Source organism: Rhinolophus hipposideros, assembly GCF_964194185.1.
Source record: "Rhinolophus hipposideros genome assembly, chromosome: 7".
Classification (NCBI taxonomy): domain Eukaryota; kingdom Metazoa; phylum Chordata; class Mammalia; order Chiroptera; family Rhinolophidae; genus Rhinolophus; species Rhinolophus hipposideros.
The window spans coordinates 55,112,244-55,139,864 of NC_138053.1; the positions used below are offsets into that span (position 1 = coordinate 55,112,244).

General features: G+C 43.8%; 1 protein-coding gene across 1 annotated transcript in view; it reads right to left on the reverse strand.

The window, feature by feature from the left end:
• Positions 1–27,621, reverse strand: part of MAP1B (microtubule associated protein 1B) — a 95,595-nt gene that overhangs the window by 5,953 nt on the left and 62,021 nt on the right. The window contains exons 3-5 of the mRNA XM_081054591.1: positions 17,093–17,175; positions 14,805–14,945; positions 683–7,181 (exon numbers count right to left, since the gene is read on the reverse strand). Of these exons, the coding sequence (XP_080910717.1) occupies positions 683–7,181; positions 14,805–14,945; positions 17,093–17,175 (6,723 nt within the window). The remainder of the gene's footprint in view (positions 1–682; positions 7,182–14,804; positions 14,946–17,092; positions 17,176–27,621) is intronic.

The following is a 27,621-nucleotide window of genomic DNA, read 5'->3' on the forward strand; positions in this document are numbered from 1 at the left end:
GGGGGATAAGAAGAGCCTTCAATATTTGTCTCCCAATTTGTTCTGGGTACCTTACTGGTCAACTAAAATTATGGTATTTGTTGGCTGATAAGAAAACAGAGCTTTGCCTTCAGCGAGGATGTAGCCCTAGCCTGATGATGTTTTAAGAAAAATGTTTATAATTTTTTTAATTTTAAAATGTTACAAATTTTATTTTTGAAATTTTTAATAAAAAAATGGAATCTAAATCTTGGGCCTATGCTAATTATTCCAGGCTTGGCTTGGAACTCTGGTTCTCCCTAGGCCTTTGGGTGCTCCAGGTCTGTCACCTGAGATTCATTCTGGAGCCAGCATAGCTGAAGCCATTGCTAACAGTTTTCTAAAGGAGCTTGAAACACATCTCCTTGGTTCTGAAGATTCAGAACAAGGCTGCGGTTGCTGTGTTGCAGAATGAAGCAATCCCAGGAATCACATCTGGTGAATCAGAGCTGCTCTGGGCCATATGCCAAGCTATCCCCAAGCCTACGGGCTACAGGGGGCCAAGATCTATACTTTTTGGTGGAAAAGAATGGTAAAGGGAAGGGAGAGCACCCAGTTGTACTGTCTCATCTTCCCAGCACAAAGCCAAATGGAAATTCAAAGGTTCCAGGTAAAAGTGGACTAGTTGTGGGCTGTTATCAGGATCCTGGCACTGTCCACCTACCTGAAGTTGCAGTCTTTACCGATTTGGATGTGGAGACATTGGTAGCATTCTTGGTCTCCTTGTCTTTCTCTTCCCCACGTGCAGCTTTGACCTCAGGAGTGGTGGTGGGTTTTGATGCTTTTTCTACAGATTCCTTCTTCTTAGGAGAAGCCATTCTGGACACCTTATCTGAGGATTCTTTCAAACCCCCTGGTTTTGGTGAAGCCGCAGAGGGTTTGGACTTCCCATCACTCTTTTTGACAGGTGAGGATGACTTGGTCTTTGTACCTGGCTTTTTGGTTTTGGTCTTCTCTTTCAGGTCTTTCTTCAGAGCTTTGCCCAGGTTCTGCTCAATGGCCAAGGCCTCTGGGTCCATCATGGACACATCAGGGTGGCGTGGAGAAGGGCTGCGGTCCTGCATGGGGGCCGGAGGTGGGTCCATGTGTTTGTATGTAATGGTTTTGTCTGTGGGGATGGTTTCTGATTCATCTTCGGAGTCGATATTTGCATCAGCGGTGATGGAGGGGCACTCTTCTGTCTCTGGAGGGACATCGGAGTCGGTCTGGGATGGGGCTGACTCACTGACTGAGGTGGGAGGGGTTTCATCACATTGTCGCCCTTGTGGCTTTCCTCCTGGAGGTGGTGGGGCTCCCCCTGACTGAGTGAGGGGCTTCTCGGATTCTTCAGTTGCCTCTTCACTGGCAAACCATTCAAGAGGATTGGGATTAATGAAGGAAGGTGACAGCTCTGTCTTGGGATGCTTGTATTCACAGGAGGATACAAGGCATAAGTCAACATCCTGGCGAGCCTCTGAGGGGGACTTCTTTTCTGTAGGGTAGCACTGGTCTGAAGTCTGATAGGAATATGTAGACCCCTGAGGGGTTCTAGTGACTTTCTCTGAAGTCTCATAACAATATGTGGAAGTGTCAGGGGTTCGTGTAGTTTTTGTAGCGGTCTGGTAGGAGTAACTTTCAGACTCAGGGAAACTGGCAATTTTCTCAGTGGTCTCATAAGAGTAGCTGGAATCCCCAACTGTGTGGCCACCATCTTCAGAGTCGTCATAGCCATTGCTGATGTCATCCAGCAGCCTTCTAGACCTCTCAGTCTTTTCATAGTTGTAACCACTGATTTCAGGGGTTCTTATTGTCTTCTCACTTATCTCATATGAGTACCCACCCTCTTCGGGGGTCCGTGTGGTCTTTTCAGTAATTTCATAGGCATAGCCACCATCTTCAGGTGTCTTAGTGGTTTTCTCAATGGTCTCATAGGAGTAGCCACTGTCACATGGGGATTTAATAGTTCTCTCTGTCTTCTCATAGTAATAGTTACTCACATCTGGGGTCCGGGTAGTTTTCTCATGAGACTTGTAGTCATAACCTTCTTCATCTTGGGACCTAGTTGTTTCCTCAGGCTTTTGATAGGCATAGCTGAAGTTACCAGGTGTCTTCCCTCCGTTGTTCTTCTCCATATCAGATGCGGTCAAATCTCTATTCAAGGCTAGATGGTGTTGCATCGTATCAAATAGCATCGAGGCACGGTAGCCATAGGGCTCTGTGGATGTTGCTTCCATTGATGGAAGAGAGGAAGTGTGGCAAGCCATGTTCTCTTTGCCTGCAGAGGTAGAATCTGAAAAACTAGGTGAATTTAAAGGAGAGGACTCTCTTGGGGTGAGTGGAGAGATATCAGATTTTGGTGACAGCTTCTCTCCTTCCAGGCTTTGCACGTTTTCAGAGGTGAGTGAGGCATATAAGGATATATTTCTGGGAGGGGCTACATCAGACAGCATATCTTCCTGGAGAGGAGAAGCTATCTGAGAAGGGGTATGTGCAGAAGAGGTGGATGGGGAGACCTCGACCTGAGATACTGAGATGAGCTCAGAAAGATCATTATCTTGAGTGTAGGATGGCTCCTCCATTGGTGGTATCTTATGTGATAAACTAGAATCCTGCATGTCAGAAGGACTGTAGTCCACCTCAGTTGGCCCATTTTCAGTGATGTGAAGCATACTTGCACCCACCGTAGGGTGATCTGGAGACTGTCGACTGAAGTCCATAGCAAGGGAGTGCTCAGGGGATTCTTGACCAAATTCGATGGACATTGAGGATTGTTCAGACCTATGATCTTGAACTGGTGTTCTGGATTTGGCTGTTTTAGGGGAGAAGTCTGGAGGAGAAATTGACATTGGTCTTGGGCATTCTTCTTTAGAGGGGGACATTTCTGTTTCCTGGAAGGTGGTAGGCGTTTGCACAACAGACACAGAAAGGGAGTCATCTACTTCTGTGGAATGTGGGGACCCAACCTCAGCATGCAGAGAGGGAGACACGTCATCTGTTGTTGGCTCTGGAAATGAGCTCGTAGCCACAGAAGCTGTGGAGACTGAGGCCACACCCTCCATATGAGAGTATGTATCTTCTGCTACACCCTCATCAACAGGAGTAGCTGACTTGTCTGAGACAGTGCCTTCAGAAATGGACATCTTAGTGTCTTCTTTAAAAGATCCGAACTGACTGACATCTATTTGTGTTGGAGAAACATCTCCTCCTAACTTCCTTTCATCTAAAGCCAGTCCTGATTGAGAACTCATGGGTTCAATATCGTCAGTTTTCTTTTGTTGACCAAAGTCTTCCTTTATTGGTATAAAGTCTGTGCCTTTCCCTTCCTGTTTGTCTTGGGAAAGACCAGTGGAAATCATGCCAGAAACTGGGCTTATGTGGTCTGGAAAGCCTTGTTTTCCATTCTTTCCTTCAAAGGGGCTTTCCATACATCTACCAGGAACCTTGTTTTCAGCACTTAGAAAATTTTCATATGCAGACTCAGATCCGATTAGGGGGGGACTCCGCAAAGGAGACAAAACTTTTTCAATAGGAGACTCTGAGTCAGGCACAGGTTCATCCATAGGGCTTATGGAAGCCCTTTCATTCTCATCTTTGGCATCACTGAATTCAAAACTCACTGGAACTGCTGGTGGTTTTTCATTGACTTCTGTGGGGAGGTGACTGGATTTCTCGTCAGTGGGAGATTGGTAGTAAGGTGTGTGGCCAGCACTGCCAGTCACAGACTGAGAGGGAGACACCACTTCCAGGGTCTTATCCTCAGGACTAGCATGTTCTTCAACTACTTCTTGGGTCACCTCAGGAGACACTGAGGCTGCTTCTGCCTTTGATGATACTTTAATCTCATTAGGTGTCAGAGAAAAGTTCACACTACGTTCACCCAGAGGGGTCTTTTCTATGGGCGGAGACGGACTCAGGGATGGGCTCTTGGATGGACTAAGTTTTTCATCTGAAACTGCTGAGACAGTGTCTTTAATAGCCAGTGTGGCACTGGCTTTCATGTCTTTCTCTTCAGAGCAGTAAACGTCACGTAGAACAGATTTGCTAAATTTATCTTCCTCCATGGATGAGGGTGGTGAAATGGTGGAGGCTGAGGCATTGTAATCTTTCCCATCCGTGGCGTCTGTTTTTGATCCTTCAGATAATCCACTGAGCGATGTAACAGCAGGTTTGGAGTATTCCTGAGAATACAGCGAAGATTCATATTTGGTGATATTTACAAATTCCTGAGATGGGGACTCTGTCTCTTCATTGTTGGTCTCGTCGCTCATCACATCACGAGGAGTAGACATCTCATCCATTGGGGTGGGCTCACTGGATATCTCAATGGTAGACTGAGTGTAGCCGGAAGTGGCAGTGAATTCTTCAGGCTGGTCTTCGCGATTCTCCTCATCAGAAGCGGTGGCCTCGCTCTCCGAGCCTCCAGGCAGCGTCTCATCATGAATTGAAGATGCAGGTTCCCGGGCAGGAGACTGGGCTCCCCGTTGCTTGGTTGAAGCAGTAAGGAATCCGTACTGATCCTCAGCACCACCAGCCTCCGCAGCCTTGTCAACCACGGCCATCACATAATCTTCAGCTTCAGCTCTTTCAGGCTCATATTTGTCCTCTCTGGCATCCTCAGCTTGGTCCTCCTCATCACCCTCCTCTTCAGATTGGTCAGCTCCTTTCTCCACCGCCTCGTCCATGTCTTCTTCTGCTCGGTCATCCCCGCTGACCACAGACTCCCTCTTCTCCTTGATGTGCACATCTGCCTCGGCCTTCGCCCTTTCTTCCTCCTCTGCGAGACTCTGCCTGGAGGTGCTCACACACACATTTTCTTCACCATCCTCTTCTGGCTCCTCCGCCTCCTCAGTTTCTGCCTTCTCCTCGTAGTCTCCAGTCTCTGAAGATTCTTCAAAACCCGCTCCTTCATCTTCAAATTTTTCAATGTCGTCCACCCCCTGCTTCTCGACTGGCTCCAGCTCCTCGGGTGTTTGCTCACACTCACCCTCCCCTTCGGTGGTGGTGATTCCCTCGTCAGGGGACTCGGCAGAGCCTTTGAGGACTTCTGTCTCTTTCTGGATGACGTAGGCTTCGACCGGCTCAGTTTCCTTCAGTTTCCCTTCACCTTCAACCAAGTCCAGCTGAGGCTGGATGTCTCGCGCTACGTGGACCTCTTCAGCCTTTAGCTCTTCGAAGTCCTTCGTTAGGTCCTCGGGAGATGACATCAGGGACCTCTCAGCTTCCAGTTCTTTGGCAGGGCCAGTGGTTGCTGTTCCAGCTGCCGCCGCTGCCACAGCCGCTGCAGAGGCCACAGTGCCGATGGCTGCAGCTGCAGCCTCTGTTGGCTTGCCTTCCTTCTTAATGACTTTAATTTTCCCCTTCTCCTTTAGCTTCCCGGCAGCAGCAGATTCCTTCTTGACAGACTCTTCCTTCTTGGGTACTTTTGGTTTTAACGCAGCTGGTTTTTTTGCTTCAGATAGAGGAGTAGATGATTTCTTTGAGTCTTTAGGAAGTTTCTTAATTTCTTTTTTGGGTTCCTTTTCTTCCTTTTTAATTTCCTTCTTTTCTTCCTTCTTAACTTCCTTCTTGGCTTCCTTCAGTGGTGTTTCTTTCTTCACCTCTTTCTTGGATTCTTTCTTCTCCTCTTTCTTGATTTCTTTTTTGACTTCCTTTTTCACCTCTTCCCTTTTTGTTTTTTCCTCCTTCTTAATAAGTGTTTTGTCCTCCTTTTTAGCCACTTCTTTCTTTGGTTTATCCTTCTCCTCTTTCTTTTCTTCAGATTTTGCCTTTGTTTCCTTTTTCACTGTCTTCTCCTTGGTGACTTTGGGTTTGACATCTGTGGCTTGCTTTTCAGCCACCTCGGCTTTCACTGGGGGAGGCTGCTCTTCTTTGCTGGGCACCTCCTTTTCGGTCACTGGTTTGGTCTCTGTTTTTACTGGCTTGTCTTTTTTCACCGTTACCTTTTCTTTGCTTTCAACTTTGGGTGGCTTTTCCACGTGATTCGCTTTTGAGACCTCAGAGGTTTCTTCTTTAGACTCCTTTCGCACAGATTTGCTGGCCAGTGGTTTTGTGGCTGGCTTCAGACTTTCTCGGCTATCAGCCCTCTGTTTCAGTTTTACTTGTTTCACAGCAGGAGTGGCCACCTGGCCAGTTAGATCCTTCTGGGTGGCCAGCGGCTGTTTCAGGAAGTCTAAATGTTTGAGCTTTTCCAGTCCTTCCAGGATATTGTATTGAGTGCTGTTTCCAGGAAATAGGACTCGGATGATTTTCTCTGCAGGATTTGCTGGATGCCACACAATCAAAGATGAGACTGACGTTAAGTAGGAAACTGGGATATCTATTTCTTGACCATTAGGCAGGATTAGTTCAGCCTTGTCTTTGTTGGTGCCAGTCCACTGCTGCATAAAATACTGCATTTCCTTGCTGCTCTTGACTGGATTAAGCACATACATCTCAAGTTTACCAACTCCCATCTTTTGGAAAAGAATGACAGGATCAATGGTATTGCCTACACTTCTGTATAGAGGTTCTGGTTTCATGGACAATTTGTTTAGGTACTGGAGAGTGAAGCAAGCTTCTTCAATGCTTCTCTTCATCTTGATGTTTGGCTCTGGGTTTTTCAGACTTTCAGGGACATTGAGAAATACAACTCCTAAGTCAGGGGAGATGAGGTTTTTCATCCAGTCACTATTGGTGGTAGAGCCCTGAGACTGTTCTTCCTCAAGCTCTGCAATTTTCCGCTGTAGCATGCTGTTGATTCCAGGCAAATTGTCATCCCCAATGTGGGTGAGCAGGATGGAGTCCACTCGGTCCAAGTGTCGGATGAGCTTCCAGAAGCAGGATTTTCTTTCTGATCCTCCGTTGATGAGCATATTGAAGCCGTTCACTGCAAACAACGCAGAATCGCCCCTCCCTCCTGGAAAAATGTAGCAACAGGGCTTGGAGAGCTTTAGAAATCCACCCGATGTGGGAGGTTCTAGGATATCAAAGGGAGATGGGACTTCCACTGATTCTGAGAGATACTCGGTAAACTCGGAAAGTCCTTCCATTTCTGGCAAGATAGAAGCTGAGTTGAGTTTAATATTAATGAAGTCTTGGAGATTGTGTCTGTCAAGATTGGAGTTCTTCCAGTCCCCTTCTTCGGGACAGAAGAGGGTTAAACTAGCTTTGTTGGCAGGATGGGTGGTACTCAGTAATTCCCCAATCTAGGATATAAAAAAAGTAATAATAAACAGAGAAAGAAAAGGATGAAGTGAATGTCATCACTGACGCATCCTCTCCATCTATTACTAGATGTTATAGGATCAATGGATGTACACAGGGCTGATTTCAGAGATGCTGGCTGTTTAAATGCTGAAGTATTTCTGCTATGGTAGGCGAACAGCCTCTGTCCTGACGTCCCCCTACTACTCCCTTAGGTCTCAGTCACCACCCTCTGAGACATGTGCATCGTCTGTTTTTGTCCAGCAGGGGAACTCCAGAACTCTGGTCCAATCCTAAGATCAGGGACCACCTGGAAGATCAGCGCCTGGACCACAGCGGTTATGAAATACATTGAATTCTTACCCCTGGGTACTCGCCATGTAAAAATGCCCTTTAAAAAATATTGTATTATCACAGGGGAAGGCTATGTGAGTCATTTCACCACAGATAGAAAATGTTTTCTTTTATTCTACTAGGCTTGGTAAAAAGACCTGATGGATACCTTGAAGATATTTAGATATAGTACAGTTATTGTTGTCTACTTTTAGACTTTGGTAGGTACAAAGGATAAAAGTTTGGTGTAGTTCCCCACACCCTCGGGAAGACAAGAAGTTATAGATTGCTCATTACGACAAAATAATGTATTAGTTCTGGCTTCAGTTCACAATATTTAAAACAAGAGTGGTTCACCCAGCAGATTCTCTACAAATACAAATGCTTTTATTGAAGACATGATAATTAAAGCAACTGGGTAATTACACAAGCAAGTAGCCAATTTTGTCCCCCATTTACTAATATTTAAATTCAAGGTGGGACATTCTGCTCTCTCACAACTCCTGTTCTTTTCAGGGCAAGCTGTGGGTAAATGGCTAAGATCAAATTTGACTCAAACGTTTTTCAACACATTGTTTAGTATTTCCCATAGGATGGGAATGCAGAAGAGCAAATCAGGACTGAAACAGACATTGTGGTTCAATGAAAATGCTATTTTACGTTTCACTCCGTATTATAGCTATATGTTTCATGGTCTTAGCTTAGTAAACAGTGAGGGAGAATCAAGCCATAAACTCTAGTCTTCTTTCAGTTGCAGCAAAACTCATAAATCAGCCCAGACATTCAATGGAAAAGAGCTCTTTGTCCTTGATGGTAAATGATGAAAGGGCAAAGCAAAGACTCCCTATGGCCCAAGTATCCCTGGGCCAGCAGATCTGAACTCTTACCTGCTAGTATTAGAGTGGTTTCCTTTGTCTCATACAAACCCCCAGATACATTCTGAGTCTACTAGTGTATATGTATGCACAAAGGTAATTTATAGAATCTAAATATCCCTACATGAGATTGCAGTAAAATAGCCATTTTTGTTTTGTTAGCCTATTCATTCTACATTTTATGTGAAGGGTCACAAAATAACAAAACAACAAGTCTGAGTTTGCTGTTTCCTCTGACTTAACTTGATAATCTCCTGTAAAAGGGCTAAGAATCAACTATTTTGGAAGCTAAGGAAACTGCAAACGTGAATGGTAACTATCTCTGCGATAGTCTTTGCTCAAATTATTTGCTGACCAAAGCACACATGAGCACCAAGTATGGATCCTTGTCCGATAATTAGCATAGAACCTCATCACCATCACTATCGCACATTTAGGATTCTTATGACTCTCTCCATTCTAATTTTCACACAGGGCACACACAAACTATTCATGTTTTATAATACATTTTAGAGGAAAACTCTAGGATAACTCAAACTGTTGAATCTTTAATAGTGAGATTTTAAAAATTTAGTCTATTTTAATTTTTGAAATTCCACCCTAACTGAGGAGTGTTGCAGCAAAGGGTTTGTTCCAGTTGTGTGTAGGTGTATTCAATCACTAGCTCTTTTTATGTGACATAATCACCAAGTTCAAGGAGATGGTAAAGACTTGAGGAATACCTTCCTACATTCTATCTTTTCACCTCTACTCAGAGAGTTCCTACGAAATGAAGGAAAACAATCCCAAATAAAAATAAGGTTGTAGAGAATTCTGAGGAAGTCAAGGGTAATTGAAAACAGCAAAGAGAGGCTGGTGAATGGAAAACTATGACGTATAAGGGAAAGAGGGAAAAAAGCCATCACTGTTGGACAGGTTTCTTTTCATAGAGGGAAAACCTGGCCCTCTGGAGAAGCAGCAGCATACTGTGCACGATGAGACAAGAATGCAGAAACTGAGGCTAGGGAGAGCTCTTCAAGAAGGAGATGGATGGATGGAATGGGGCAGAGAGAAGAAGGAGGAGGAACAACTACTACAGCCTCGGAGCTACACAGCAGAAACCAACTACCCACTTCTCCCCAGAGCCTGCCTCCAGACCTGTACTCCAATGAGAGAGTGACCTGTACACATGAGAGAGTGAGTGCCTCAAGGGCAAAGACTAGGTCTTATGAGCGTCCAGTCCACAGTGGCACTCAATCAACGCTTATTCAAAGAACAGAAGAAAGCAATAAGGAGGCTCCAATAATATGAGCAGTGTACCGGTAGGTCTTAGCCTTAGAAACTGAGGCTTCTTCTAAAAGAGTTTGGAAATACTCATCCAAACTCTGATGGTAAATGATAGCTATGATAGCCCTTATATTAAGAGTTCCTGAATAAAAGGAAACACATCTTCTATATCTCTGTATCATAGTTAATTTTGTTCCCCCAATGTATCATCAGGCTTAATAGCCAGATGTTAGTTGAACTGCACGGAACTTGGCCAATTCAATACGTACTGTCCTCCTAGAGCAGACACTTGGGAAGTGACATGAGCCTGCTCGGACCTCTCAAGCACACTGTTTGTTACCCTCCCCTTGTTCTTAAAAAGATGGATGAGAGACATGACTGGAAGAAATATTGCTTGGGGCAAAGATAGTCGTTTTTGTCAATTTCTTTTTCTAATTAAATGCAGGCATACTCGAAGAGGAAGGAAGATAAAAGAAGTAAACGACTTTACTGTAAATAATATTAATGAAAATAAGATTTGAATTTTTAAGTCATGACCTATTAACTACGTTTCCTTTTTTGATTAGATTACTTGCTTGGCTAATGAGGAAATACAGTGGACAGCATATCTCTGGTTTTCAGCAAGATGTTTCACAGGATCTCTGAACAGAGTGATAACAGAATTAGGTGGAGTTGTAGCCAGCCATGTAAATAATGCTGCTTAGTGTCAACCTGGGAAGAGGTCTCTGATGGGCTTCCTCAGGGCTCGTTTATGTTTTACTGAGTACTGACTTGGATAAAAATGGTGAAGACATGATTATCAAATCTTTGATGGCACGAAAATGGGAAGCATAGCAAAATGTGGGATGGCAGAATTAAGACGTTTACAAAAGCTTTGGACATTGGGATGATGATTCATTGGGTCAACTCTACCAGGATGGTATTCTAAAGAGATAAATGGAAGGTCCAATAAACCAGCTAGGTAAATTACGTGCAGGATTTAGAGATGTTGCTTAACAATATCCATGGAAAAGACTCAGGGATTTTAGTTTACAGTCAAGTGGATTTATCATAAAGTTAAAGAAGCTTAAACTTTAAGGCCCCTTACTGGCATGCTCCCAAAGCCCTATACTTAATTGTGTATTAATAATTTTGTTTTCTTTTTCTGAAAGGGAGCCCCCAAATTATGTAAATTACAGAGCTCCTCAAAGCCTGCATCCCTTCCCCACTGACATTTAATTGTGGATGGTAATAGTCCAGTTACTTTTAGACTTATTCAATAGAAGATTGTATTGAAAACTATAGAAGTCATTGACTCGCAAAATTCTCACCTTGTCAATAACCCCGGAAGTTTGGTGTCCAAGATGAGTCACAATATTTTATTAGAGAAACTAGACCATAAACAAACAAGAAAATAAACAAGAGAACAAACTGAAACAAATCTCCTTGCTGGCTCCTTCTCCTTGACCTTAACCTCTAAATGCTAGACAAGGGCCCTTTTCTCTTCTGCATTGCTCTCTCTAGGTCACTTCAGCTATTTTCTCATATTCTGATGGCTTCCCAATTAATAGCTTCAGCCCAACTCTTAGTTCCCTGAGCTCTGGACTCATATCCAACTTGGCGTCTCATAACACCAAGGCACTGAAGCATGACAAAGACTGAACTCTTGAATTTCCTCCCACACCCATTCCCCTTTCTGCCAATGGAACAAGTTGGAAGGACAGTGACCGGGGAATGTAAGGAGCCATTAATATCTTGTCTTATGAAGAACAGTGAGTGAACCTGAAACTAATTAATCTGGAAGAAAAAAAAATTGGCAGCATTGGTGAAGGATGTCTAAGACACTGTCAGGTAGAACAAGGATCACATTTCTTCCTCGAAGATACTATGAGACAAATAAGGAAAACCTTTCTAACAGACAGACTGAAAAATATCCCCTGGAGATGGTGATTTCACCATCCTCGGATTTCAGGGAGGGATGGGTTAGCCAAATGATTGTTCTATCTCTAAGTTCTAGGTTTGTAGTTGACCTCCAAAGACTAAGACTCTCCTAACCTGAAGTTCAGAATGCCCTGATAATTCCATTTTTCAGTCCACTGATTTTCAGCTATTCTTGTCAAAAAAATGTATCATTTTTGTTTTTCCCCAAATTGTGTTTCTGATCTCTGGAGAGTGACTAGTATGTATCAAGGACTGGATAATAAGAACAAAACTGGACACCAAATGGCCTTTAAGGTCCCTTTGTTACTGAGTCATTCTGACTCAAACCCTTTTCTCAGGGGCGCGCGGATGGCTCAGCTGGTTAGCGCGTGAGCTCTGAACAACAGGGTTGCCGGTTCGATTCCCACACGGGATGGTGGGCTGTGCCCACTGCAACTAAAGATTAAAAATCGTGACTGGACTTGGAGCTGAGCTGTGCCCTCCACAACTAGATTGAAGGACAACTTGGAGCTGATGGGCCCTGGAAAAACACACTATTCCCCAATATTCCCCAATAAAAATAAATAAATAAATAAATAAATAAATAAAATCGACTCTTATAAATAAATAAATAGGCAAATGACTTCTGGACTGGCTACGTGAGGAGCTCCCACTTGCTCCTCACCATAACTACCATAACTGGTGAAAAAAACAAAACAAAAAAACCCCTTTTTTCATTGCAATAGCAGGAAATCATAGCTCCATAGGCTTGTAACCAGAGTCCAGCAATTTTCAATCCACTTTGGATGTGGCAGCCTTTCTTCAAAGTCCACAATGTCAAGGAGACAAAGGCTGAGTTGCTCTGGTTGAAGCAAGAGGAAGCATGAGTTCCACCCAATGTTCTCTCCCCCTCTTACCTTCCCCTACCACTGCTGACACCACTGCTCTAGTCTGTTAGGGAGAACTCTAGAGGTCCTTTTCCACATGTGTTGAGCATTACCTTCTCCAAAATATTGGAATGGGAGTTACTGCACAGACAGAGTCTCTGGCCTGAACAACACTTGCCTGAGTCTTGTGAGAATGAAGGTGTGTGCTCTCCAGAACCCACCTTAGTGATTACAAACCCTAAGGAATCTGCCCTTCCACAGAACTCACATTCTTCAGTTAAGGCCAGTTCTTTTCCTTCTGTAATCAGTGGTAAACTCTGATATGTGCATAGTCCATTGTGCTAACATTCTACTTCCACGGGCTAATAAAAATGATTTAAGCAACAATTTCATAACACTATGCCTTACTCAAAGAGAGAGAGGGGTATTATTTGGGGTCTAGACAGGTGAATTGTGACACCACCTCATTTAAAGCTCTGGCAATGACAAACCCTTTTCTTTACATATGTCCTCTGTTTGGTTTTACGGCAGGAAAAAAAAAAAATCCAATGATGTGGATAGAAACCAACCACTAGAAATTAGCTGCAGAACTGCAGCAGAATGCAGAAGAGGCTCCCATGTGCATACAGATGAGCGAAGGGTTCAGGGCTGGCCCCCGAGCCTACAAGCAGGACAGTTAATCATCCACCTCTGTTACTGAACCATGGGGCTGTATCCAGTCCTCTGCCGCTCTCTCCCTTCCCCAAGGCAAGGTTCTGATAATGTGTGTGGTAGCCTCTGGGCTACCATACAAATGCCCAACTGCCGTCAGGTACAACATAAACATGGGGACACAATCAAGCAAAAGATTCTGACATTAAAGTGGTCACGCACCAATTTCAGGGCGGCAGGTAGAGTGAGAATTGTAGTTCTAGCTCGGGTATTTCAATGTGATTGAATAACTGGATCTTTACTTTCTGTGGGTACAATGGATATGAGATGGATATGTGGGTACAATGGATATGAATGGAGCCTGAACTCTAGCAGCCTGGGAGGATGACAGATCACAAGCTCTAGAGAAAGACAGGGCAAAAGGCTTCATTTTGAAGTGGAAAGGTGATACCAGCTGTGAGTGAGCCCTGGGCCCCTTCTCGCTGTGAGAAGCCAGAACTATCTGCCTCACGGCCCAGACGACATCACACCTTCCGAAAGCTTGGCTTTTCAATGTTTCTTTTCACAATTTTTTATTCCTCCGCAGTGGGTAGAGAGTGAAACATAGTTATGTCATCCAACCAGTCTTTTTATAGAAGCCTCCAGGTGAGCCAAATGAAGCTGGGCAGTTTATTTACAGCTCTTGCCAGTGATGACAAGTACACAGAGGCCTCTCAGTGAAGCACAGCCCAAGGAAGATTAAATGCAGAGACAGATGACCCTTAGCAACACCCACGAGACTGAGATGCCGCCATCTCAGGAAGTGCTCAGGAAGACGGTTTTAAATAGAAGTGGTAACTCCTCCTGTCAGTACTTCTCCACGTGGAAATCTGCTATCAGCTACCCAACCTGTTGCGGTGACAGTCCTGAGTTGTTTCTGTAACTACTATAAACAATCAAAATGAAACAGGCACATTACTTTGGAAAGAGGAGTTTCCCAGCCAGGACGAATTCTCAAGCAGAAACAACCAAATTAAAATCTTCAATCTGATTTTCCTAAATGCCACTGTCATCATCTAGTTTTTAATACTTCACATGTATCATTCTTGAATAAGATATATTCATTAGAAATATTCGTATTCTAGCTTCAGTCCAGCTACTTTAACCCTCTTTTTTCTTAGGGGCATTAACTTGCCCCATGAAGGTGCCCCATTTTCCTATATGTCTTCCCTTTCTCAAGCCCTATATTTTTTGGGCTATTCAAACAGCCTAAGTTCAAACATTGAGACCAGGCATTCAAAGTAAGAGAAATCAGAAATAATTGGATCAGGAAAAATAAGTAAAAGAGATCAGTGAAGTCCTACCAAAAGTCCAAGAGATCTTTGGAGTATTCTTTCAGAAAACAGGAAACTTGGGTTTTCTTTTGGGCTCATGGAAATGAAGCATTTCCTTCATTTTTGCCATCTGTAAAATGGAGATTGTTCCAATCCCCCTCCATCTGTATCTCGGGCACATTAAGAATGCGGCCAATTAATTATAGATGAGTGCTCTAAATTCTTTTGGTGATGAGCCACACAACTATAGAGCATACTAGATCACAAGTTTTGCCTATTTCAAAGGAGGTGTGACATTCCCTTCCCTTCTTCTATCTCCCTGGAGTGCTTTCAAAGAACAGCCTGAGGCTACCACAGTAACCAAGCAATTGTAAAATTTAGTCTCCCAAACGAGAGCCCACCTCTTGATCGGTGAAAATCTCTATGAAGTTCTGGAAGGAGAAAGAGCCGGACTGGAGAATGAGCTCTCCGGTATTTTCAAAGCACTGTCCGGTCAGCACGAGCAGCTTGTGTCTGGCAGCGTCAGTTATCATCAAGCGCACCTGAAACACAGCACAGGGAACAGAACGTGAGTCTCTGCCATCCCACCATCAGGACCAGGCTGGCCCGCGGAGTGCTTGAAGTTTATGACCAGCCCAAATCATTCATTCCCCTGTATTCAGATGTCCCCTGGGGTGTTGGACAAAGCCGATGACTATGGTTATCAGCTCACCCAGGAACACCATTTTCCAAATGTGGCTACAATCAAGAGAGTAGCAGTCGTTGACTTTCTCCCCCTAGTTTCCTTGTCTTTTTTAAACCTGTCAGCACAGCTGGCAATCATTTGTTTCACAGCTGTGTCTACTGGCAGCATGTGTTCTTGTGAGACTTATGAATATGTCACAGGCTGAGTCACCAAGTATAATCCAGGTCCCTCAACTGCTGCCTCAGGAAGGTTTCCAACTAGGGTCCCAAGTCAGCCTCTCCCATCTAGGATCCCTTTCCTTCCAAGCCACACACCAAACACCCAGCTCCAAATGCAGCCTCCGATGGGATCAGTGAGGTACCTAACATTGGAAACAACCAAAAAGCTGCCCCTGAATATTTATGTAGAATGGTAAATGGTTTGCCCTAAAGAACACTGGGAACTTTAAGTGGCAGGACGCCAGCCTGTCCTTCAACAGAAACCCACTCTAAGTCCCAAGGTATTCATTCTAACCGATTCTGCTCAGCACAAACTGACTACCAGGCACCATGGGAGGGATACAAAAGTAAACATGGTGTGAGGACCCATTGCTCCCTCAAACCCCACAGTCTAGTCAAGGAAACACACATATACCAAAGTAATTTTTTCAGTCCCATCTGCTCCACAGGCAAGTCTGAATTCCTTAAAGAAATTCCTTATTTTTTCCTTTTCCATTTCTCACAGTTATTCTAGGCAGTCTGCCTAGATATATATTAATCTTCCAGCTTTTTTAAAATTACATTTATTTCCTGGTTCTGCTAGTCACGTAGAGATTGCTAGCCCATCACTTGTCTCAACTTTGTGCTTTAATGGATTGTCAAAGAGGTCCTGCTGATCTGGAGGGAAGTGGGATCAGAACAGGACACATAATGACAGCCAAAAAGTGGAAGCAACCTAAATGTCCATCAGCCGGTCAATGGACAAACAAAATATGCTATATCCATACAATGGAATAGTATTCAGCCATAAAAGGAATGAAGTACTGATACAGGCTACAATATGGATGGACCTTGAAAACATTATGCTAAGCGAAATGAGCCAGACACAAAAGGCCACATATTGTATGATTCCCATTATCTAAAATATTTAGAATAGGCAAATCCATAGAGGCAAAAAGTAGGTTAGTGGTTGCCAGCAGCTGGGAGAAATGGGGAGTACCTGCTAATGGGTTCAGGGTTTTTGGGGGTAATAGACATGTTTTAGAATTAGATAATGGTGATAGTTGCACAACTTTGGAAACATACTAAAACCCACAGAATTGCACACTTTACAAGAATAGATTTTATGGTATGTGAATGGCATGGTACATAAAATATGTCCATTTAAAAAAAACAGGCTACAGTCACAGAGATGCTCAAAGCATGGGCAGAAGAGACATTGTGGATAATGGGGGCCCCCGAGGACTGTGGCTACTGGACTGTCCAAGAAGCAACCCAATCTCAAGGTTGCTAAACTGTTAAGAAAGGAAGCGGGCAATAGAGAGACATCAACTCCTCTAGCCTGGGTCACCAAGGATTCTAGACTTTAGCCAAGTTCCTATCTTACAGTGGGCTCTGAAATACCCAGTTACTCTCTGGCAATTTCATGTGATGTGGTAACAGCGATATTTGTAATGAGAACATCCAACATCTCTATTTCAGTTGTTGTATGCTAGGCTCTGTTCTAAGCACTTGACACTTCTAAGCACAACATTAAATAGGAGCATTAAATGTAAACACTGTTATGATCTCCATTTCGCAGATGTGGAAACTGGGATAAAAAGACAGTAAATCACCTGCCCAAAGCCACCAGCTAATTAGAGGCACCACCAGAGACCAACCACTGACTAGGCGCAAGTAATCATCCTGGACCCGGAACTTCTCTCTCCCACGTCCCTCTCCTGCTACCTGCCCCAGCCTCTCCAATCAGCTAGGTCCTGTCACTGCGTGAGGCCGCACCAGAGATACCGCAGAGCTGAATACTTACCTCAGTGCTGACTGCTTCATCTGAAGGGTTGATCAGGACCACTGTTTCTAACACATCACTTCGGTGATGAAGGATCTTTTGTCCTGCAGGCACAAAAACATAGACAAAAGAGGAGACCTTTAGCTTTTCCGGATTAAAATTGCCCTGCCTGCTTTTGGGATAGCAGAGGCCTTTCTGCCTCTGATGAAGCACATGACACCAGGATTCTCCACGCCATCTTGGGAAACACAATTGGTGTTACTAAACAAGTGTGTGCGGACCCCAGCAGGTTTCTCCTGGAATTGGGTCCGTGTGGTCTTGGGCTCCTCACGCTCTCATAACCCCCTGAGTTTTCATGGTTGAGCGCCAGGCTGCTTCTGTGTGTTAATGGCAGTTTTCATCTAAGACAAGGGGTGGATGCCAGGAAAACTCAACGGGGCTCTTGACATTTCCTTTCTCATGGTAATTGGGGATGTTTCTCCGTATCAGCCTTTCTACTGGTGAGAAAAGTGCTGAGATTAATTAGGAGCCTTATTGTGAAATGAATGACATCCAGAAACCCTGGCTAACAATTAGCCCAACAACCATTATGGCTTTCTGAGGCAGGCTTACAGTCTGTTGGGTTATTCACTAATTAATTCACTTGCTCATAGAAAAGTGGAAAAACTGTGAGCAAATGAAAAGTAGAGAACAACTCTCCTGCTGGACACGGTGGCCAAATTGCCCCCTAAAGACAAGCAAAGTTGATGGGGAACAACAAAGCAAGGTGTTATGGAAAAAAAGAAGCCTGTCTAAGGAGGGCTGAAATTCTTCAGGGTCTTTGGCTCCACACCCCTGATTTCCCATACCTTGGAGATTTCAGGGACATTCTGTGGCTAAAACTACCTCCAGCTGAAGTAGACTGAGGCCTACGGATGACCTACAAAGCCTCCCCTCCATGGACAATAAGATGAAAGTGATCAGGTGCTCTGTGGCCAGCGTAGATGATAGACGCTCTGCAAGTCTATGAGCAACAGAGAAAACGTGGGAGGGAGACACACTGTTGGGAGGGTAAACCAGAATATGTCTGCTGTTTGGAAATACAATGAAACTTGGATAACAGGAGGAAATGGAATAAAATCTGAGGAAGGCAGACACCAAAGGAGAGAAATACAAGAAGAGAGAATGACTAAAACGCAACTGTTTTCCAGGAAGACAGTTGGGCATTTCTTCAAAGCTAAAATAGAATTACTGTATGACCTAGCAATTCCACTCCTAGGTGGACAAAAGCAGAGACTTGAACAGATACTTGTATGCCAATGTTCATTACAGCATTATTCACAATGGTCAAAAGGTGGAGACAACCCAAATGTCCACTATGGATGAAACTAAACATGGTATATCCATGTAATGGAATATTCAGCCATAAAAAGGAATGAAGTTCTGATACATAGAACATGGATGAACCCTTAAAATATTATGTTAAGTGAAATAAGCCAGACAAAAGGACAAATACTATACAATCTTATGTGAAATATCTTGAATAGACAAATTCATTGAGTCAGAGAGCAGATTAGAGGTTACCAGAGGTCGCGAGAGAGGGAATGGAAAGTTACTCAGTTTCTGTTTGGGGTGATGAAAAAATTTTGGAAATTGAGGTGATGGTTATACAATACTGTGAAAGTAATTAATGTCAATGAATTGTACATTTAAATATAGTTAAGGGCCGGCCCGGTGGCTCAGGCGGTTAGAGCTCCACGCTCCTAACTCCGAAGGCTGCCGGTTCGATTCCCACATGAGCCAGTGGGCTCTCAACCACAAGGTTGCCGGTTCAGCTCCTCGAATCCCGCAAGAGATGGTGGGCAGCGCACCCTGCAACTAAGATTGAACACGGCACCTTGAGCTGAGCTGCCGCTGAGCTCCCGGATGGCTCAGTTGATTGGAGCGCATCCTCTCAGCCACAAGGTTGCCGGTTCGACTCCCGCAAGGGATGGTGGGCTGCGCCCCCTGCAACTAGCAACGGCAACTGGACCTGGAGCTGAGCTGCGCCCTCCACAACTAAGACTGAAAGGACAACAACTTGAAGCTGAACGGCACCCTCCACAACTAAGATTGAAAGGATAACAACTTGACTTGGAAAAAAAGGCCTGGAAGTACACACTGTTCCCCAATAAAGTCCTGTTCCCCTTCCCCAACAAAAAAAATATATATATTTTAAAAAAAATAAATAAAAACCTGCTAAAAATCATTTAAAAAATAGTTAAAATGGCAAAATTTATGTTTTCTATATATTTTACCAGAACTTTAAAAAATTAATAATGTAATATACCAAAGCCCACTGAATAGTACACTTTAATTAGTTGAATTTGTATGGTAGGCAGATTGTAATCTCAATAAAGAGGTAAGAAAAAAAAAAAGCAGTCCATGGTACACAGCTTAGTTAGGGGTTTTTTTCTTTCATATCATCAAGGACCAGAAGTAGTATGGAAACAGCAACAGGTAGAAATACCACCATCTCATCATCAAGCCTGTTCTCCTCCATCATCTTATCTTTCCTAACTGCTAATATTTACCATTAGACTCCACATTAGACATGGAAGAAACCCAAACTAAACAATAATGGTGTCAGGCACTGTTCTAAGCCCCTCACATGTACTAATTCACTTAATCCCTAGAAGAGCTCTATGACATATATACTATGACTGTCCCCTTAAGCTATGAGGACAATGAGGTCTACAGAAGAGAACTATCTAGCCCAAGGTCACACAACTAGCAAGTGGTTGAGCCAAGACTTGAACCCCTATTCGCCTGGCTTCTAGAGTCCTCCTTTTCACTGCGCTGCAGTGCTGGTAATTGGAACTAGGATTTGGAAAAAACAGACAAGGTACAGACATCGAATGCCAGGGGAAAGCTAGGAAAAATCCAGAGGAATAAAATCAGAGATGTGCTTAAAGAAGCAAGAAACCAGAAAGCATTAGAATATTGGCAAAAGGGAGAAAAAAGCAAAGGTATCAGAACACCCACATAAAAGAGGGTAAAATTAAGAGAAAGTTTGTGATCCTTTACTTTTACTCCCAATGCCTGAAAATGAAGAAACCCCCAAACAGAACCATGTCACACAGTTTGAGCAGGCAAAGGACTGAGCCTCAAGAAAAATAATTCAACTCAGCCATAGGAAAGAACATTTGTTTATTACGAATGCGAGTCTGTAATTTGCTGGATGTTGCTTTTTGGTTTGGTTGTTTTAGCTTTTCACAAGCATATGCATTTAAAGCTCAAGCAAAAGAACATCAAATTGAATAAGCAAATGATAAAACGACAATCAGCAAAAACACGAAAACTGTACCCTTTCTAAATCTTTCCATCAGTGGCCTCCTTGAAACAAAGACTTCGGGAGCTTCTAAGGCACTAAGTTAAGACAAAGTTAAGCAAAAGTTTAAGACTAAAGACAAGTGAATAGTCATTTCCTTGATCATACTTTTGACGTGACTGCTTTCAGGCAGCATGACGCTATGCTATGACTGACTATATTCTGTAAGAACCCATAAAAGCAGACTTGGCTTCCTCCCCAAAAGATGGTAAAGGAATCAGAGCCCCTTTCTTTTGTAAGTGATCTACACGATGTGGCCACCCTGTTAACTACATTCTTCCAGACACAAGATTAAGAAGCAACATCAGCCCGACCAGCCCAAGCTTTGGCTTTCCCAGCATGCCCCTCCCAAGACACTCCCTGGCAGGGGGCTTCTTACCATCCACAAGAAGTTTCTTTCCTCTGTGGCTTCATCATTTGCAAACAAAACAAATACCATGTGACAATAGCCGGTTACCTTTATCCTTCCAAGTCAAGTTTCAGAACTGTTTGTTCAGGAATTCAACTAAGGATTTTCTTTTTTTTTTTTTTGTCCATCTTTGGAAATACTGACAGCAATGACACAGACGTGCATCCAAAATGTCATGTCTGCTCTTTCAACAAAAGCCTTTTTATAGGATTGGATTTGAATGAAGGAGGAGATTTAAAGAGAGAGAGAGAAACTTCAAGCTCTTGTCACAGACGGATGTTGGCCAGATTCTTCCCCCGACGACGTAACCAGGGGCTGGGCCTTCCGAGCATCTGGCAAACCCGGGGTCTGCCTGAGGGGCCGGAGCACCGTGCCCTCATTCCCGGCACCCCCATGGGATGCCAGCTCTTCTGGCAGCAAGCGGCTCTGAGCTCTGGCTGCTGGGACGCTCACAGAGCTGCATATTTGGGGAATGTTTCACACTGGGAAATGGGCCAGGCATTCTGAAGGAGAGGCCACCACCCTCGCCTGCAAAGGTCTTATTCAGTTGCTTCAGAAAAGAAGTTCCCAGGAAAGAAAGACAACACAGTTGCTCTCTCTCTCTCTCTCTCTCTCTCTCTCTCTCTCTCTTTCTCCCACTAATAGTCTGCATTCTACAGAAAGAGCTCACAGGGGAACCATTAGGCAGCCCCAATGACTAATTAAATCTCATCAGCATTGGTCAGAGGGAAGCAAAAGCAGGGGCTTGAGATGGAATGATTGTCACTACTGCTTCGATAAGACAAAGTCCGTGAAGGCTCTCCACAAACTCAGTGTAATTGTGAAGGGGCAATGGGAGGAGGGCATGGAGGGGACTGTTGACAAAAAAGGGGTCTGCTCAACCTTAGAAACAACACAGGATGGCCTGGGGAACCCCCTAAAGCAGCAGGATCCTTGCAGACAATGAGACTTTTGTTTGTACACTCCCAAAGGCCACGCTTGAAGCTCACATAAGCCTGTATTTTTCAGTTATTGCTGGGACTTCTTTCCTTTTTGAAAATCTGGCAGATTCATTGAATCTATGTGTCTTTTAAGGTTGGACTATTCTAGTGGTTTATATTTTACTATATCCAGGTGACTTTGAAATCTCTTGAAGCAAAATTTTATTTTCTAGGTATATAATTTATAAGATGCTTATGGGCTCTCCTCTCAAAGGAGTTTAATGTTCATCTAAACACACCACACACATACATACACAAACACCACACACACCCCCATATACACAAACACCAGACACACACACACACACACACACAGACACACACACATACACAAACACCATACACACACCATACACATACACACAAATACACACACACAACACACACACCTCCCACACACACACAAGCTCTCCCCTGGTTTTTGAGGAGGCTGACCATGGCTGAATTCATAGACACCCAATGCTGAGGTCACAAGCAAACCGCTATAAAACTTGGAACCTTCTCTTTGCACACAGCTGACCCGTCTCTCCCACAAACACCCCCCACACATCTGTTAACATCTCTGCTGGGGCCAGAGCAACTCCTGCAACAGTCCCAGCCCAGGCTGGCAGCTGCAGAATGAAACAGCCTAGTGCAAAGGAGAGAGTGCTGGGCCTAAAGTCCCAGCAGTGCTAAGAGATGGGGGAAATCCCATGATAAAAATAATAACTAGCAATGCTAAAACCTTTTAGATTGTTTTTAAGTGGATGATAACTCTGTATGTCTTGGGGATAAATATTTAATTTCTATTTCCATTAGTGATCACAATCCAGAACATTGCTTCCATAACTCCCTTTACTTGAAAAATGAACACTTTGCAAGCATAATCCAGAAATCGAAGCTGAAGATTAAAGAAAGCCTTCAGTATCTATTTGGTCGATAGGGAGGATCCGGAGTCATTGACACAGATGGACGGGTAACCAGGACTGAGTCAGGGCTGGGGCTCCGGCAGAAGAGCCCTCGTGCCTACCTATCTCTGCCCCTTGTTCCACCACTGCCTCTGCTGCCCCGTCTTCACCCACCAATTCTTCCGGTCCCTTGCCCAGGTGAAAACCAGAGTGGATTCTTTTTGGAAAAGGGATTTGACATTCGATTTAGCATTAGAAAAACTTCCAATGTGAAGAAGCAGAAATCTTAGAGAGGGTTAAAGAAGGTTCTAGAATTAGAAAGGGAAAGGCATGGGGTAAAGGACTGGGATAATTTGGGTAGAAGGAAGGGTTGGTAGATCAACAATGGCCAGAAGCACAAAATATCATGATGTTAAAGTCTGTTTTCTTCTCTGGAAGGAAGGGAGGGAAGAAGGAAAAGAGGGAAGGAGAAGTGGTCTCCCTAATAAGACAAATGTCCATAGGATACGCTACAAAATCTTTACAATGTTATTATATTTTCCAAACTGTCTTGGTATCCCAGTGGCAATATTGTGGTTACTGATTGTGCTGTCTAATCCCCTCACCTTCTCCCTCATCCCCACCCTCCTCCCATCTAGCAACCCTCAGTTATTCCTCTATATCTGAGACTGTTTCTGATTAATTTGTTCATTTATTCTATTCTTCAGATTCCACATATAAGTTTAGAGATCATATGTATTTGTCTTTCTCTGTCTGACTTATTTCACTTAGCATAATGTTCTCTAGGTCCATCCTTGCCATTGTAAATGGTAAGATTTCATTCTTCTTTATGGCTGAGTAATACTCCATTGTATAAATGCACCACAGTTTCTTGATCCAGTTGTCTACTGATGGGCATTTCAGTTGTTTCCGTGTTTTGGTTATTGTGAATAGGGGTGCATAAATTTTTTCAAATTAGTGTTTTGGATTTACCTGGATAGATACCTAGGAGTGGAATTGCTGGGTCATAAGGTAGTTCCATTTCCAGTATTTTGAGGAACCTCCGTACTGTTTTCCATAGTGGCTGAACCAATCTTCAATCCCACAAGCAGTGCACAAGGGTTCCCTTTTCTCCACATCCTCGCCAGCACTTATTTGTTGATTTATTGATGATGGCCATTCTGACTGGGGTGAGGTGGTATCTTACTGTGGTTTTTATTTGTATTTCTCTAATGATTAGTGAGGGTGAGCATTTTTTCATATGTCTGTTTACCATCTGTATGTCCTATTTAGAGAAATGTCTCTTCATGTCCTCCGCCCATTTTTTAATCAGGTTGTTTGTTTTTTGTTTGGTGTTGAGTTGAATGAGTTTTTTAAATTTTGGATATTAACCCCTTATCAGATATATCTTTCCCCATTCAATAGGATGCCTTTTTGTTTATATGGTTTCCTTTGCTGTGAAAAAACTTTTTAGTTTGACATAATCCCATATGTTTATTTTTTCTCTTACTTCCCTTGCCCAAGTAAAAATATTACTAAGGGTAATGTCTACAAATTTTCTTCCTATATTTTCTTCTAGGAGTTTTATGGTTTCAGATCTTACATTTAAGTCTTTAATCCATTTTGAATTTGTTTTTGTATATGGTGTAAGAAGGAGGTGCCTGACCACTGCAGTGTACACCTGAAGCTGAAGTTAAATAATAATGTCAACTATAATGTAATATATATATATGTATATATATATACATATATATACATATGTATATATATAGTCACAGGAAGTGGAGTACAGCATAAGGAACAGAGACAGTGGAATTGTAACAGCTATATACGATGTCAGAGAGATAATAGATTGGGGGAGAAGGGCTATCACTTTATGAGGGGTATAAATGTCTAACTATTACATTGTTTTGTACACCTGAAGCTAATAAAAAACAAAAAAGAGGGAAGGAGTAGGGACAGAGGGAAGGAGAGAGGGAAAGGAAAATGAAAGCAGTGAGAGTTCTTCAACTCCATCTCTTCACCAAAGTGGATTTGCAAAGAGGAAACCTCTCACCTCCAACCCCACATGCAAAAAACACTCCCAGGGCTAAAATTTAGCTAAATGGATGAAAGCAAGAAATAAAAGGTATTCAGTGTAGAAACTAAAAATTAATTACCAACACCGCACCCAGCAGCTTTTCATAACAGTGTTTCTGTTTGGAGTAACATCCAGGCCTCCTTTCTGCAGGAATCCACATAACAATGTAAAGAAAATGTGCTAAGAGATGGGAGAAGTTTGAAGAGAAAGGCTGCATGTGTGGAGGGAGGGTAGATGCCTGCATCAGCAGTTTCCTAGCAGATCTCTTCTACCAGAGCCCTCACAGAAGTCCTTTCTATCTCTCATAACCAAGGCTGGGCCCAGAGCAGGCCCCAGGCCCAGCCCCAGCCTGGCAGGAAGATGTTTGCTAGGCTCCCTCCTCTGCGGGAGGGAAGGTAGGAGCAAGTGGGGAAGCCTCACAAGCAGCACTAAGGCCGGTTCCCCAGAGCCTTGATAGTTCTCCCTGTCTCCTTCTATACCACCTCATCATTTCCAAGCAAGAAAAACAGAAAGAGAGAGAGAGAGAGAAACGGAGGGTGAATATGGGTTACACAGTAACAGTGCTTCTGTGAGGCCACCATCAGCAGATGTCTCTCCCAGGTGCCCGAGAGTAAGGGCTCAGAGGTGGCATCTGGGAGGAGGGCTAAGGAGCCCCACCTACCACAAGCTTCCCCTCAGATATGAGGGAGAATGTGTGTCACGTGGTGTGTCATGCGGGGTCTCTGGTCCCACTCCCCACATAAGAAAGCAGGACATGGTGAAGCCAAAAAGGAACACCCACGGAGCCATAGATAGGGGAGTCATACTACTATATTCTCGCAGGCTGCCAGGTTGGAGACACAGGGAGCAAACATCCACCACTACCCCAACAAGGGATCTTCCTGCACCCCAGTCTCTCTGGCGGCTGGGGGAGACACCCACAGGAGGATCCACATGATCCCCAATCTGCTGTCCGCTTCTCTGCCTGCCAACCACCCAACGCCCTAACGCAGCCCTGGCAGTTACATCAGTGGCTAATGGTTACCTGGTTACAGCTGATGGCCAACCAGTCACAGCTGACGGCCATCTACTACCTGAGTCAGCACCTTTCCACGTGAGGCCGAGCCTATAAACTGCTCTCTGGGACTCTGTCCCCACAATGTGACCACAAGGCAGGGCTATACAACTCAGCCCCTCGCGCCTGCCACTGAGACTCTCTTGAGGAAACACAGGTGCTGGGAGACTTGGTTACACAGATCCCCAAAGACCAACAGTGTCAGCAGAGAACAAGGAAAGCCAGCTGTTACCGGTAAACTGTACAGATTCCCCCTCGGGGGAAGTAAAACTCCTAACATTGGAGGGAGTCTGATTTCCCAGCGACTCTCACACATCAAAATCAACTTGTTCCCCTGTCATATCTATCTACTCTTGCAGCTCTCAGCCTGAGGCTGGGGAAAGGGCCCTTTCTAGGCTGGGTGTCCCAGGGACAACAGGGAACATGGGCAGAAAGATGGCAGAAGCTGGTTTCCAGGTTGCACTCATGTTGGAGAACCTGCCATGTGCTTTGTGCTATGCTACCTGAATCCAAATAATACTTAAACACCAGGCAAATACATGGAAGTGGTTAGTGAAAGCACCAAGCTCTGAACACCAGAAAGCCAGCCCATCGCAAGAACACTGGCAGGAAACCCTTACAAGTGTAGAGTGCTTTAGAATTTTCAAAACATTTTGTCCTTCAGTTGGTACCTTGTTTAATCCTCTTAACATTCCTGTGAAGTGGTGGGGAGAATTACTATCCCCTCTTCATGGACCAAAGATCTGAGCTCTAGTGACGTGCCCAAGGCCTCGCAAGTGGGAGAGCAGAGCTAAAACCCATGTCATGCTCCACATGGTCACTCACGGCCAAGACCATAACACTATTCTCTTCTCCACCTTTTCCTGATCCACCTTCGTCCAAAATAAAGGTTTACAAGTTGTGATGCCAAGATTCCCCTTTGTAAGAGGTGAAAATGCCGCCTGGGTCAGCCAATGGTCAGCCAGTGCTTGCTGAATCACTCCCCCCTCCAACGGGCACGCTAGCTTCCCACATGCAACCCAAGGCCAGTTCTCTCTTTGTTTCTGCTGAACAATCAGAGCCCAGTTCTCTCCCACTTTCCCCCTGATATTCCTGGAAATTGTGTTTCTTTTCTGTTGGAAATAATTTTTTTGTTTGTTTCTGCATTTGTTTCATCTCTGATGTTCGCTCCTGCATGTCACATTGCTCTCCAAATTTTCAGCATCTGTTTTTTTAAGAGAGTAAGAACTTGCATTCTATTATAAACAAGTTCGGGAGGTTTTGTAAATATGTATTTTTTTAATTTAATAAGTTGTTTATCGCTTGGGAGTTAGATAAGTTTGGGTTTTTTGTTTGTTTGTTTTTAACCTTAGTTATCTTGTTTTACAGAGAATTTAGTTATTACAGAATTGGAGTCTATACCTATTTTTCTCTATATTTCCTAATCTTAATTGTTCTTCCTTTTTGTTGTCATTGGTTTGGTTTGGTTTTTCATGTGTCTGTTAGTCCTTCCACCCTATCCTTCTCTTGGGGTCTCCTGCTTCATATTTCCCTGATTTTTAGATACTCAGCTAAGCAAAAAACCACACACACACCCCCGGACTTCCGAGTTTCTCTCCTTGTCCTAAACGTGTTCACTGCATGCAGAGACAAACGAAGCCTTCGGGTGACATGCAGGACGACCTTAAGCATGGTGGTAGAAAGAGCTTCATTTTACATTGCACATCCCCTCCCATTCCAACTGCTCACCCTAGGAGAACTTGTGTGGGAATGGGATGCCAGGTGACAATAGGTCCGATTCCTTTTGCAGGGTTCTCATTGGACCCTCTTTCT